The 14,940-nt window shown below is 36.7% G+C and overlaps 1 protein-coding gene across 1 annotated transcript in view; it reads right to left on the bottom strand.

Annotated features, from left to right (window-relative positions):
• The window catches only part of TMEM131 (transmembrane protein 131), a 195,050-nt gene that overhangs the window by 92,348 nt on the left and 87,762 nt on the right, over positions 1-14,940 (bottom strand). Inside the window, 1 exon segment of the mRNA XM_036872423.1 lies at positions 4,845-4,968. Coding sequence (XP_036728318.1) covers positions 4,845-4,968 — 124 coding nt within the window.

The raw sequence follows: 14,940 nt of genomic DNA, 5'->3' as shown, positions 1-14,940 counted from the left end.
CAGTTGCTCCACGGCATGTGGGGTCTTCCCAGACCAGGGCTCGAACCCGTGTCCCCTGCACTGGCAGGCAGACTCTCAACCACTGTGCCACCAGGGAAGCCTATCTCTGGGCTTTCTATCCTGTTCCATTGATCTATATTTCTGCTTTTGTGCCAGTACCATACTGTCTTGACTACTGTAGCTTTGTAGTATAGTCTGAAGTCAGGGAGCCTGATTCCTCCAGCTCCGTTTTTCTTTCTCAAGATTGCTTTGGCTATTCGGGGTCTTTTGTGTTTCCATACAAATTGTGAATTTTTTTGCTTGACAGGGATTGCACTGAATCTGTAGATTGCTTTGGGTAGTAGAGTCATTTTCATAATGTTGATTCTTCCAATCCAAGAACATGGTATATCTCTCCATCTGTTTGTATCATCTTTGATTTCTTTCATCAGTGTCTTATAGTTTTCTGCATACAAGTCTTTTGTCTCCTTAGGTAGGTTTATTCCTAGGTATTTTATTCTTTTTGTTGCCATGGTAAATGGGAGTGTTTCCTTCATTTCTCTTTCAGATTTTTCATCATTAGTATATAGGAATGCCAGAGATTTCTGTGCATTAATTTTGTATCCTGCTACTTTATCAAATTCATTGATTAGCTCTAGTAGTTTTCTGGTAGGGTCTTTAGGATTCTCTATGTATACTATCATGTCATCTGCAAACAGTGACAGTTTTACTTCTTCTTTCCCAATTCGGATTCCTTTTATTTCTTTTTCTTCTCTGACTGCTGTGGCTAAAACTTCCAACACTATGTTGAATAATAGTGGTGAGAGTGGGCAACCTTGTCTTGTTCCTGATCTTAGTGGAAATGGTTTCAGTTTTTCACCATTGAGAATGATGTTGGCTGTGGGTTTGTGATATAGGCCTTTATTATGTTGAGGAAAGTTCCCTCTATGCCTACTTTCTGGAGGGTTTTCATCATAAATGGGTGTTGAATTTTGTCAAAAGCTTTTTCTGCATCTACTGATGATCATATGGTTTTTCTCTTTCAATTTGTTAATATGGTTTATCACATTGATTGATTTGCATATACTGAAGAATCCTTGCATTCCTGGGGTAAACCCCACTTGATCATGGTGTATAATCCTTTTAATGTGTTGTTGGATTCTGTTTACCTGTATTTTGTTGTGGATTTTTTCATCTATGCTCATCAGTGATACTGGCCTGTAGTTTTCTTTTTTCTGTGACATCTTTGCCTGGTTTTGGTATCAGGGTGATAGTGGCCTCACAGAATGAGTCTGGGAGTGTTCCTCCCTCTGCTATACTTTGGAACAGCTTGAGAAGAATAGGTGTTAGCTCTTCTCTAAATGTTTGATAGAATTCGCCTGTGAAGCCATCTGGTCCTTGGCTTTTGTTTGTTGGAAGATTTTTAATCACAGTTTCAATTTCAGTGCTTGTGATTGGTCTGTCTGTATTTTCTATTTCTTCCTGGTTCAGTCTTGGAAGGTTGTGTTTTTCTAAGAATTTGTCCATTTCTTCCAGGTTGTCCATTTTATTGGCATAGAGTTGCTTGTAGCAATCTCTCACGATCCTTTGTATTTCTGCAGTGTCAGTTGTTACTTCTCCTTTTTCATTTCTAATTCTATTGATTTGAGTCTTCTCCCTTTTTTTCTTGATGAGTCTGGCTAATGGTTTATCAATTTTGTTTATCTTCTCAAAGAACCAGCTTTTAGTTTTATTGATCTTTGCTGTTGTTTCCTTCATTTCTTTTTAATTTATTTCTGATCTGATCTTTATGATTTCTTTCCTTCTCCTAACTTTGGGGTGTTTTTGTTCTTCTTTCTCTAATTGCTTTAGGTGTAAGGTTAGGTTATTTGAGATGTTTCTTGTTTCTTGAGGTAGGATTGTATTGCTCTAGACTTCCCTCTTAGAAATGTTTTTGCTGCATCCCATATGTTTTGGGCCTTTGTGTTTTCATTGTCATTTGTTTCTAGGTATTTTTTGATTTCCTCTTTGATTTCTTCAGCGATCTCCTGGTTATTTAGTAACGTATTGTTTAGCCTCCATGTGTTTGTATTTTTTACAGATTTTTTCCTGTAATTGATATCTAGTCTCATAGCGTTGTGGTCGGAAAAGATACTTGATACGATTTGAATTTTCTTAAATTTACTGAGGCTTGATTTGTGACCTAAGATATGATCTATCCTGGAGAATGTTCCATGAGCACTTGAGAAGAAAGTGTATTCTGCTGTTTTTGGATGGAATGTCCTATAAATATCAATTAAGTCCATCTTGTTTAATGTATCATTTAAAGCTTGTGTTTCCTTATTTTCATTTTGGATGATCTGTCCATTGGTGAAAGTGGGGTGTTAAAGTCCCCTACTATGATTGTGTTACTGTCGATTTCCCCTTTTATGGCTGTTAACATTTGCCTTATGTATTGAGGTGCTCCTATGTTGGGTGCATAAATATTTACAACTGTTATATCTTCTTCTTAGATTGATCCCTTGATCGAGATTATCTTTTGAAGAATTTTTCAGAAAGACTTCCCTTTGCATAAGATTCATTTGCAGAAATAAGTCCCTGGGAAAGCCTAGGTCAGAAATGTCAAATTGGTGGCCTTTAACTAGCTTTCTTTGGTCCACACTAACTGTTTTTCTAAAGTCAAATTCATTTTTAATTTGTAAAATCAGTAGCTATTATCTTATAAAAATTCCTATTTCCGACTCATCTTGGAAAATCAGAAGAACTGTGCATGAGCTTACATTCCCACATGGCCACCACTGGCTGGAGCCAAGTGGGGGCTGGTGCCTTTGGATGGGACATGTGCTCTTCCAGGTCACCCCTCATTCCACTTGGTCTGCATCGTCTACCTGGCTAGCCCCTGTAAGAATCTATTTGTAACTCTGCTATTTATTTGGTCTGCTTTGTATTGTGATAGGAACATGACAAAAGTAAAAACCCTGGCCTCTACCAAGGGTGAAGCTTGATGTTTAGAAACAACAAAACATTGCTTGAATTAGCAAAGTAAGTTAACAAGGTAAAAATAAAATCTGTAGTGTAGTTGTGAATTACTTTTAAACTGTTTCCATTACACTTCACTATTTTACCTTTTAACCCAACATGTCTCTACACTTTGGCCATGCCTGAAAGCTGGATGACTCCATTTATACCTAAGTGTGTCTCCATACACAGATTGTAACGTATATGACCCACCCTGTAGCTTAATAAGATACAAATCCCTGGGGAGGCCAACAGCAGACCTAGACCCTCACCTTGGCTCTTGTCCCTAACTGCATGACCACAGGCAAAGCCCTCTGGGGTTCAGCTCTTCATTCATATAAAGAGGGTACTGGACTAGGTCTCTCTTAGCACTGGGATTTGATTGTTTGAGACCATCAGCACATTTATAAAAATTGTGGAAATATCTTTTAGGTAAAACAAATAATAACTCAAGGGAAACTTGTTTTAGAAAATATTTTAGAAAAGGGATGCTTTCCAAGAGTACAAGAAAATTAAAACTTTATCATCAAAATATGCTGATATTATAAACAAGGAATATCCATTCCTTGTTTACAAAATAGTTTTAAATTTTAAAAAAGCCAAAATTATATGCCATTATTTACCCTAGAAGTTGCTACTTAATGACAACGTACGATGAAGCCAGGACTTTAGAAAGGAGAAATGTAAAAATCAAAATAATTGATATAAACTTATATGCTAAAAATTAGTTATTTAGTCATATCTCTTCAAAGGAGTCAGTGAAAACCCTCGGAAGAGGAAATCAGGCTCCATTCATTTACTTCCCTCTGACATTTGCTATTTAGCTAATTATTTTGGAAGCCTATATATTAAAGCTTAATGCATTCTCTCAAATCAAAAATTTATTAAGATTTTTTTTTTTTGCCAGATAAAAATTTTTTTTATAGTAACAAGTTTGCATACTATCTACAAAAATGATTATAAGTAAAATTTTAGAGGACACCTGTGTAGGAAGAACCCTAAACAGGCCCTCAAATTTCCTGCCCTAATTTCTGTGACTGTGAATATGAAGGATACCACACCTGTGATCTGCACTACTTGATAAAAGGGATTTTGCAGATGTAATGAGATTATTAGTCAGCCGACTGTGAGTTAATCAAAAAGGAGACTACCCAGGTAATGCTGACCCAATGACATGATTAAAGCAGAGTTTTCTCCACTGGTGGTAGGAGAGGAGGTCAGATTTCTGAAGCATGAGGGAGATGTGACGCACCAGTGCTGGCTTGAAGATGGTGACAAGGAGTGTGGGTACCTCAGGGAACTGAGAGAGGTCTCTGGCCAACAGCCAGCAATGAAACGGGGACCTCAGTTCTACAACCACAAGGAACTGAATTCTGCCGACAACTTGAATGAGTCTGGGAGTGGATTTCCACTGAGTCTCCAGTCAAGGACTCAGCCCAGCTCACATCTTAGTTACAGCCTTAAGATACTCAGAGCAAAGGACCCACTGGACTTGTGACTTACAGAACCATGTGCTAATAAGTGGGTGTTTGTGGTGACTTATTACACAGCAATAGAAAACTAACACAACGCTGAGGAATTACCTATTATTAGGAAGGACAAGAAAACCAACTGAATATATGAATGCTACATTTTTCAGAGTGCTTAAGTTTCAAAGTTGATTTGTTAGGCTGTTTCATGTTGAGAAAAACAATGTGTGTTGAAGAGTAGAAGTGATAATTCTCAGGAAATGGGGCAAACTAAAGTCCAGAATAAATATGAAACATTCAAACCAGATTTTAATTATAGCAAAGTAAAATTATACACTAAAAAACCTAGACATTTCAATTTCAAACTCAAGAGAAATCAAATACAGCAGAGATGCTTACCCTATTTTGAAAAAATGATGCATGAAAATGTGATGTTGTAGCAGATATTGATACTAAAGTAATAGTTTCTTCAGAACTAGGATTATGTAAGTAAACTTTTTCCATTTTTGGCATTCCAACTGGTCTGTAAAAACAAAAAGAAAACTGTTACAAATACTTCAAAGACAATTTCTAGTTTTAGAGGTAACCTCTAGTTGCTAAAAAATTAAACATCAAAATTATTTAGACAAATACATACCCAAACGTATGAAATTATATATTAAATTAGTTTATATCTAAAATTACACATAAAATGCATGCATTAGCTATTCAGCAAATAAAACTATTGAGTGCCAACTGTATGTCACACACTGAGCCAGGTACTGGGATGTAAGGAGGCAAGTCTCCAACTGGATAAAGCTTACATCTAGTGAGGAAGGAGGCAGGGAACAAAACGGTCAGATCCCTTTATTACTTTCTGTAATATCACCTACCGCCTGCTTCTCTACTAATTCTGAATCTTATCCTCCTCTCCCCAAATTCCACTGATAGATGTTCTTCAATTTAGAAGAAGTTTAGTGGCAACGTTCTGTAAGCAGATCTGCCTTATGAGTTAGGGGCTGTTGTTATACTCATTTAATAGATGAGGACACCGAGGCACAGAAAGCTTAATTAACTTGCCTAAAGTCATACTTGGAACCTCACTCTGAATCCAGGCCATCTGGCTCTAGTTCCTGCTCTAACCCTTTCAAAGGAACAGTATAAAGCACACACTCGAGGTCTGATATCCACAGATTCATTTTAATGTTCCCCATGGCATCCACATTATAGTTTGTCTTAAAAGTGAAACCTCCTCAGTATGTAGTCCATTAAGTACTTACGTTGCTAATCATATTTGCACAGGCTTCCTAGCTTGACAGCTTAAGAGAATTCTGCATATAAATTACGTTTTTTCAGAGTTCTCTCTAGTTACTTAATTGGCGCCTGTCTTATTTCATCAACAAGATTATCAGTACCTTAAGGACGAAGTTTACGTTGTATGTGCACTGTGTATTCCTCGTATTGTCTAGCACAGAACCAGGCACCTGGTGACAGCGTGCACAGGGCAGCTTGCCCGCCCTTGCCCCCGCCCATGACCTCAGTGGTTACAATCTACTGAGGAAGCAGGCAGGGAACAAAACGGTCAGATCCCTTTCTTTCTTTCTGTAATACCACCTGCTGTTACGAAGTGGTTATCAGCCCCCCTAATCTGGAATCAATCAGCTTACACACGTGATTCCCTATGTTTCCACCTGAGTCAGGCTGGTTCCATGTGCATGACCCCCATGCCTTTACCAATGTCTTTGCTCTGTGTTTTCTTCCCTATCCTCTATGTGAATCCAAACCCTCATGTTCTAATTCAATTACAACTTCTGTCACAAGGTCCTCTTCTTGTACAATCATTTTGGCCTATGTTTTCTGAAATTTTATTTCATCTGTATAAACCTCGAATTCTAAGCAGTTGAAGATGCAGCGCCAGAATTACATTTTATATGTGGTTCAACTGTCCACCATGCTTTTGTCCTTCAGGAATTTTTGCCCCTGCCTTTTCCTCAGTTCAGTTTATCACTTGTAACTTATGATGTTGGAAAACTGATAAAACAGTGAACAGCTGATAACTTTCACTAGTTAAAAAAAAAAAACAAACCAGGGGCTTTGGGTTCCTTTTAAAATGGTGAATTGGTTAGTATACGTTACTGGTTCTCCCTGACACCCCCGAACAGCTGCATATACAAACAACAATGCTGGAAAACTTTAGAAATTAATCCCTGATTCCAAGGATTAACCAAAAACAGGAAGAAACCCTTGGGGGAACAGAAGGCTGCCTGAACTGGCAGGTGGGGAAAAGTGAGGGACACAGAGCAGCCCAGGCCGACAACGAGAAGCCAGGAGTAACTCTCCTCTTCTCCAGTCCCTTCCCTGCTTGCCTTGGTACAATCAAAGCCTCCCCCTTCAACCCAGATGGCAGAAAGGCTCACTGGGGTAAGAAGCTGATGATCAGCTACACTTGAGCACACCCACCTCTACACTCCTCTCTCTGGTCCTCCAAAGCCCTAGAGTTGCTAGATTACAATTTAGGAAGATACCTCTTCCAGACACTTCTGCCTAAGCACTGTCAGATAGAGTGGTGGGAACATAGGACAATCAATAGTTTTTATGTGAATGTGTGTATGTAACTGGACCTCCACCTTGGGGATCATCTCTCTTCTTAAGTTCACAAGAAGAGACAAAGAGCAAGGCTTGGTCTTCTGCTCTTCCTCAATATGCATTATAAGACAGCAACTCAGAAGTTCACACATCAAAATAACATGATCTGTGAGGAGTAGTACAATCAAGTTGAAAACATATACAGTGTTGTGATAGACCACAATGTTGTTCCCAATTTGCTGACTGAACTGGTGAGAGGCTTATATCTCTCCACTTCATTAACATTAGGCCAATGAAATGTGAGCAAAAGTGACATATATCATTAAGTTTTAAGAGTCTTCTTGTACTCTGTTTCTTCTGCCAAGTAAATGGCATTTCACAGATAGGAGTGCTCTTCCAGTCTAGATCCCACTGGGTCGTTTGTGATCACAGCATAACCTAGTAAAGGCTGAATAATGCATACCTGAAGCTGCAAAAGTTAAACCAAGAATTAAAAATAAGCATAATGGAATATGCTTAAGGAGAAATGGCAAGATACTAGTAAAATGAAGAAAGCCTATAGAAAACAAGAGAAAATATCAGCAGAAAACATAATGTATAAAGATAATGGATGGGATAGGTAGATAAAAATCTATTTGTGAGTTGGAAGATCAGATTGACAATCTAGTTCCAAATTCAGTAAGAAAGAATATATATTTAGAATATTTTAAAAGATAGAGCTATAAAAATCAAAAGAAAAACAGATATGTAGAACATAACTAGAAGTGGTAATATTTGGAAAATGGAGTGTAGGAATACTTGAAGAATATGGACAAAAACAATGGGCAAAACCCAAAATTTTTAAAAAATTATTTGAAATAATTCTTGATTGAAAGGGTTTGTGAAATGTCAACAAGGAGAGATAAGGAAACCCTGTATTAATAAGCACACAGCAAAATTTAAGGAGTTGCAAGAGTTTTTTATACATTATGGATATAAGCCTCCTAGGAGATATTTGCAAATATTTTCTCCCATTCTGTGGCTATCTCACTTTTTTGATGGTATCATTTGCAGCACAAAAGTTTTAAATTTTTATGTAATCCAATGTGTATATTTTATCTTTTGTCACTTGTGCTTCTGGAGCCATATCTAAGAAAATATTGTACAAACCACTGCATAATGGAGATACATTACAATGTTTTCCTCTAAGGTTTTATAGTTTAGCTTTGTTACATTTACATTTAGCTCTGTGATACACTTTGAATTAATTTTTGTGTATGGTGTCAGGTAGGGGATCCAACTTAATTCTTTTGCCAGTTGTCTTAGCACCATTTGTTGCAAACATTATTCTTTCTTCATTTAATTGTCCTGGCACCCTTGTCAAAATCAATTTACAATAAATATAAAGTTCTATTTCTGGAATCTAAATTCTTTCCCATTTATCTATATGGCAGTAATTACAGGGTCTTGACTACTAAAGCTCTTTAGAAGGTTTCTGACATTGGGAGCTGTTAGTCTTCCAACATTGGTCTCCTTTTAAAAAATTGTTTGGCTATTCTGGATCCTTCTTATTTCCATGTGAATTTTAATACCAGCTTGCCAATTTCTGTAAAAAAGTCAGTTGTGGTTTTGATGGGGATTGTGTTGAATCCACAGATCAATTTAGGGAGTACTGCCATTCTCATTTGTGTCTTCTGATTTATGGATATGGGATGGTTTCTATTTACTTAGCTCTTTAATTTCTTTTGACAATGGTTTGGCATTTTTAGTATACAGCACTCCTTTTAAAAAATTTGTATATAAGTATTTTATTATTTTTGATGCCATTGTAAATGGAATTGTCTTCTTAATTTTGATTGTCTATTGCTAGTGTATAGAACAAATATTTTTGTATATTGATCTAATATCCTGTAACCTTGCTGAACTTATTAGTTCTATTTTTTAAAAAAAGTGGATTGCTTAGGATGTCCTATGTACAAGAGTATAACATCTGAAAATAGAGATGGTTTAATTCTTCCTTTCCAAACGCCATTATCAAAAGTGGGGTACCTAAATCTCCAACTATTACTATTGAACTGTCTGTTTTTTCCCTTTAGTTCTGTTAGTGCTGCTTCCTATATTTTGGGTTTCTGTTGTTAGTTGTGTCTTGCTTTTTTAATGTGACAATCTTGGTTTCTTAATTGGTGTGTTTAGACTATTTATATTAAATGTAATTATTTTTAAGGTTAAAGTCTACCATCTTGCTACTTATTTTCTATTTGTTCTATGTCTTCTTTGTTCAGAACACTTTTATATGCAGAATTTTCTAGTCCTGGCCCAATTAAACTAGAAATCAATAACAAACAGATAAACAGATTCTCTATAAATATGTAAATAAACCAACATGTGTAAACAACTCATGGATCAAAGATGAAATCTGAATAAAAATTAAGAACTATCTGGAACTGAATCAAAATGAAGAAATTAACTCATTAAAAACTTGTGGAATACAGTTCAAGTTGTGCTTAAGCAAAAATTCATAAATCTAAATGTACATATTTGAAAAGAAGAAAGCCTGAAAATTAATGAGCTAAGCATCCATGTCATTAGAAAAAGAATAGCAAATTAAAATAAAGTACAAGGAAAGAAATAATACAAATAAGAGTGGAAATCAATGAAGTAAAACATAAAATAGAGATGATTTATGAAGTCAAAAATTCCCATTTTGGCAGGGGGGACTAATAAATTGTTAACTACCTGGCAAGATGAATAAAGAAAAAAGAGGAGGCATAAAATATCAATACCAGCAGTGATGAAGAAGACATCACTACAGATGCTACAAACAGTAAAACAATTATAAAATTATATTAACTTCATGATAGTAAATTTGAAAATCCTGAAATTGCTGTACTCCTAGAAAAACAGAGCTTGCCAAAACTGACAAATTTAAGAAAAAAATATGTAAGCATTACAGAAAATAAAACTACTGAAGAAATTAAATCTGCAATTTAAAACTTCCTCACCAAGAAAACTCCAGTCCATAAGGACTTGACTGGCAAAGTCTACCAAATATTTAAAGGGACTATTCTACCAAATACTTTGGGGAAAAGAGAGATGCTGATACAAAATGGGGAAAGATGAGAAAGAACTCTGTGAGGCTGGATTTGAATTGGGAAAATATGAATTGGACTTATCAGTATGGGCCATGATTTATGCATGTATACATATCAATATATACATACATAATGCATATGTATATATACATGTATATATTCCTCCAGAGATCGGTCCACATGAGCACAGAAGCAATGACATATAGGGGCAATGAGCGCATTCAGTGCCCAGATCTGGGTTTCTAAATGTCATTTCCCACTGAAGAAACCAGGACTTCTTTAGTTTTGGCTAATTCCAGGTCTTGGACAAAGCATACATAAGGAAGTCTGGAACGTTTGTTGTATCAGAAAGCAAAGAAGTGTTCAAAGATAATAGGACGTATCAAAAAAAGAAAAAGGAATCAGCTTAAAGAGGCTCCCACTGGCAAAATCTGTAAAATTTGGAGCAAAAAGAACAGTGAAAGTAAAGGGTTATAACACACTGATTAAAAAACAAAACCCATGAGTCTACAGCAGAGATCAACAACCTTTTTCTGTAATAGGCCAGACGGTAAATATTTCAGGCTTTACAGAACATGCAATCTCTGTCACAACTACCCAGTCTGCCACTGTTGTGCAAAAAGCAGCCATAGACAAACGTAAATGAATGGGTATGGTTATGTTCCAGTAAAACTTTATATATAAAAACAGGTGTCAAGGGCCATAATTTGCTAACCCTTGGTCTACAGTGATGATCAAAGAAAAGAGGGGAATACTTCTTTACAGAAGATCTTGATTCCTAAATGAAAAAAAACAATGATAGAATTTGAAGGGGAAAAAAGGAATCACCATTTTGCAACTATCGATGTAATGACTGATTCAGGTAAGAGTCTATGGGTACTGATGAGGTAAACTATTAGATGAAAGACTGATGGAGAACAGGATAGCAACCCTACAGATTATTTATTAATTACAAAGAGGAAAAGCCATCTTTACAATTTACAGGATCTGGCAGATAGTACACTACCGATGAGTGCTCAAACTCAGCATCAACAATAATTAGAAATATGGACATTACATTACCCTGATATACAACATTATCTATGTAATGTTCTTGACAAAAATGTTTAGCCTGAAATCTAATCATTAGGATATAATCAGGCAAATCCAGTTTGTGGGCTATTCTATAAGTCAACTGACCTGGACTACAAAAATTTCAATCTTATGAATAAAAAAAAAGAAAAAAGGTAGGAAACTGTTCTAGATTAAAGACACCTACCAACCAAATGCAATGTGTCATCCTTAATTTAAACCTGGTTAGAGGATGGGAGACTATATTGCTTTTGGCAATTAGGGAAATTTGAATGTAAACTATATATTAGATAATGTTACTGTATCAATATTAGATTCTTTGGGTGTGATAATGGAATTGTGCTTACGTAGGAGCAGTCCCTTAGGATTCACACACGGAAGAACTTAGGGGTGAAATATGATGTATACATTTACTTCCAGGAAAAAAGGTGGAGTTTGTGTGTGTGTACAAAGAAGAACAGACAGAAAGAAAAGGTTAACTCTTGGTGAAATCTGGATAAAGGTTATGTAGGTGTTCACCATATTATTCTTCCAACTTCTCTGTACTTTTAAATTTTTCAGAAGTTGGGGAAAACATTAAGACTTTCTGTTCAACAAAATACCGGATGGGAAAATTTAACGGACACATGACAAACTGGGAAAAGATATTTGCAATGTCTAAATATCTTTTTAGACTTTAAGGTTATTTTTAGACTATAAGAGGAATTTCTAATTACTAAGAACCCCAAAAGAAAAATGGTCAAAGGATATGAACAGGCAATTTATAGGAAGAGGAAACTCGAAAGGCCAATAAGCATATAGAGATGGATATATGAACTTACTAGTGATCAGAGAAATGCAAAATTAACAAGGCATCATGTTATCCCTATTTAACTAGCAAAATTAGAAAGTTGGCTAACGTTAAGTGCGAATACAGGGGACATGGCAATACAGGAATGCTAGTGGACTGCTCGGAGGAGTACAGAGAGGAAAGGCCATTCACAAGAGCAATCAGGCCATACCTAGATACGTGAAGTGTACTCACACTCTGTAACCTATGCATTCCACTCTGGGCTTATATTCCAAAGAAATTCTCATGACGGTCTGTAAGTGACCGTGTAAGAGGATTTCACTGCAGGGCTGTCTGTGGTGGTAACGCAGGAGAGACAATATGTGTAGCCATCAAAGGGGGAGTTAACGGTATAGTAAGTACTCACTATTTTACTCCTGTGGTTAGAAATAAGAGAGCAGAGAAATATTCTAACAAAAACAGACCTTTAACAAGGTAAGAAATAGAATGAGCTATGCAGCCACTATGGAAAACAGTATGGAAGTTCCCTAAAAAATTAAAAACAGAACTACCTTATGATCCAGCAACCCCCTCTTCTTCCCATATCTGAAGGAAATGAAAACAGGGTATCGAAGAGATACATGGCACTCTCAGGTTTACCGCAGCATTGTTCACAATGGTCAAGATATGGAAACAACTTAAGTGTCCATCGATGGATGAATGCATAAGGAAGCTGTGGTGTATATATACACGATGGAACATTATTCAGCCATGAGAAAAAAGGAAACCCTGCCATTTGTAACAACACGGATGGACTTCAGGGCATTATGCTAAGTGAAGTAAGTCAGAGAAAGACAAATCTGTATGATATCACTTATATGTGGAATCTAAAAAAGCCGAACTCATAGAAACAAAGACTAGAATGGTATTCACCAGGGACTAGGGGTTGGGGGTAAAGGAGAGAGGCTGGTCCAAGAGTACATATTTCCAGTTAGAAGATGAATAAGTTCTGGGGATCTAATGTACAGCGTAGTGATTATAGTTAATAAGGCTGTACTATATGCTTGAAAGTTGCTAAGATCTTAAATGTTCTCACCACAAAAAAGAAATGGTAATTATGTGATGTGATGCAGGTGTTAGCTAATGCCATGGTGGTAATCATTCTGCAGTGTAAGTCAAATCAATGTGCTATATACCTTAAACTTACAACGTTATATATCAGTTATATCTCAAAGTTGGAAAAAAAACCAGAATGAGCTATATCACAATATTATTTATATGTTAAAATATAATTACATACGTTAAAATTACATAAGAATAATTTCTAACTGGGTGGCAGATACAAAACTATACATATGTCTTATTCATTTCTGTCTGTATATTATATTTCATAAAAAAGAAAAAAGGTGAAAATAATGTGGTAAAGTAATGAAAATACTCTGGAAAGTAACACTGCCCTATAATTGTTAAGCATCATCATATAAAAGTGAAATAAAGCATTCAGAGTCTTTTATTTTTCCTTTTGCTTTAGAGTGACCACATCAGTCAAGATGGCTTTGCTATGTGAGTTGTTTACTTGACAAGGTCAATGAATCAAAAGGTATTTGCCGAGGACCTACATTTGAGCCACCACTGTAACAATGCTACCTTATCTTTACAGGTGATTCTTATATAACCATCAATGCTGAATCCTGTTTAGTCAGACAGTAAGCCCCATATGTTGTGATATGATCCCTCAATAATTCAATTTGAAAAGTACTTTAACAAATTTTATCTAAATAGAATATTAGAGAATTTAGGGTGGAAGTGTTATAATTAAACATTATGATAAATAAACTCAAAGCTCATTTTATTGTCCAAGCAGAAGTTTTAGTCTGTTTCCTTAGAGGTTTGTCTAACTTCCTTATTAGGACTTCTTCTTTTGGGGGTAAAACCCTCAAAGTCTAAAGTTGGGCAGAATTACATGCACTCAACCTGACTTTTAACACAGTCACATTATTTCACTTGATTCTCATATTCTGTATCACCTAAATCAACATCAAATGTAACTCAGCACCACTTTATTCATTTCTTCTGCAGCTTCATCTACAGTTGAATCTTGAGTTGTTTTAAACATTCTGTCTTTTCTAGAATGGGATAACAATACCTTCTTTCCATACTACCCAAAAAAGTCACGTTCATATGCATAAGGTCCACAAACTATATAAATAAGAACTCTTCACTGTCTTTTGTAAACATTTAACACATTTTAAAGGTTTTGAAAATGCGTTGTGCTGCTTTTTATCTTACACACCATCTGAGAATTTCTTTATAATGCTGACATGAAGTTTTGTTGTTGCTGAGGTTCAATGTCTTCTGGTGCCTCTAAGGCTTAAACCAAGACATATTCCCCTTCTGAGAGCTCATCACTGCAGATGCCACCAGCTCTTACCAGAAGCGGGAAGGCTGTAGAGAAGATGAACTCCCTTAAAGTCTCTCAGCTGACAGCAGGTGATCCTGCGGCATTAGCGGTCACTAAGAGGCTGTACCCACAGACTGCCCTTGAGAGGCAGGATCCCACAGACGAGTCTCCTGCTTTGCAGGGAAGCAAAAACCTGGTCCAAAACTGCTCCGTGGCTTACAGCCTGTCCATCACGAGGTTCAAAATCTTTCTGTGGCTTACAGTTCAGCCATGAGGAAAAAACCCAAAGGTGAGCCAAGGCTTGGGCCCTGAGGAAGGGACAGAGGGGCATCCAGAGGCAGGTCTGCAGCAACGCATTTAGGGTTAGGAGGCAGGAGGCTGCGTGCCCTCAGGAGCCCCCAGTGCGTGGACTTCCTCTTGCTCAGGTAGAGACTTTCTCAGGAGCTAGACCTCTTAACCAACAGGCTCATTCATCTCAGGCAGGGTCACGGGACCATAAAGTAATTAGGGAAGTAGGTACAGATCCAGCTGGCACTTCAAACTGCGGCCATGATGCTGCAGGAAGAAGCTTTACAGAGACAATATGGAAGGTAAAACTCTTCTTCCTCAAGCTTTATA

This window comes from Balaenoptera musculus, chromosome 13 (assembly GCF_009873245.2).
Source record: "Balaenoptera musculus isolate JJ_BM4_2016_0621 chromosome 13, mBalMus1.pri.v3, whole genome shotgun sequence".
In the NCBI taxonomy this organism is placed as follows: Eukaryota; Metazoa; Chordata; class Mammalia; order Artiodactyla; family Balaenopteridae; genus Balaenoptera; species Balaenoptera musculus.
This window is presented reverse-complemented; position numbering and strand designations above follow the sequence as displayed.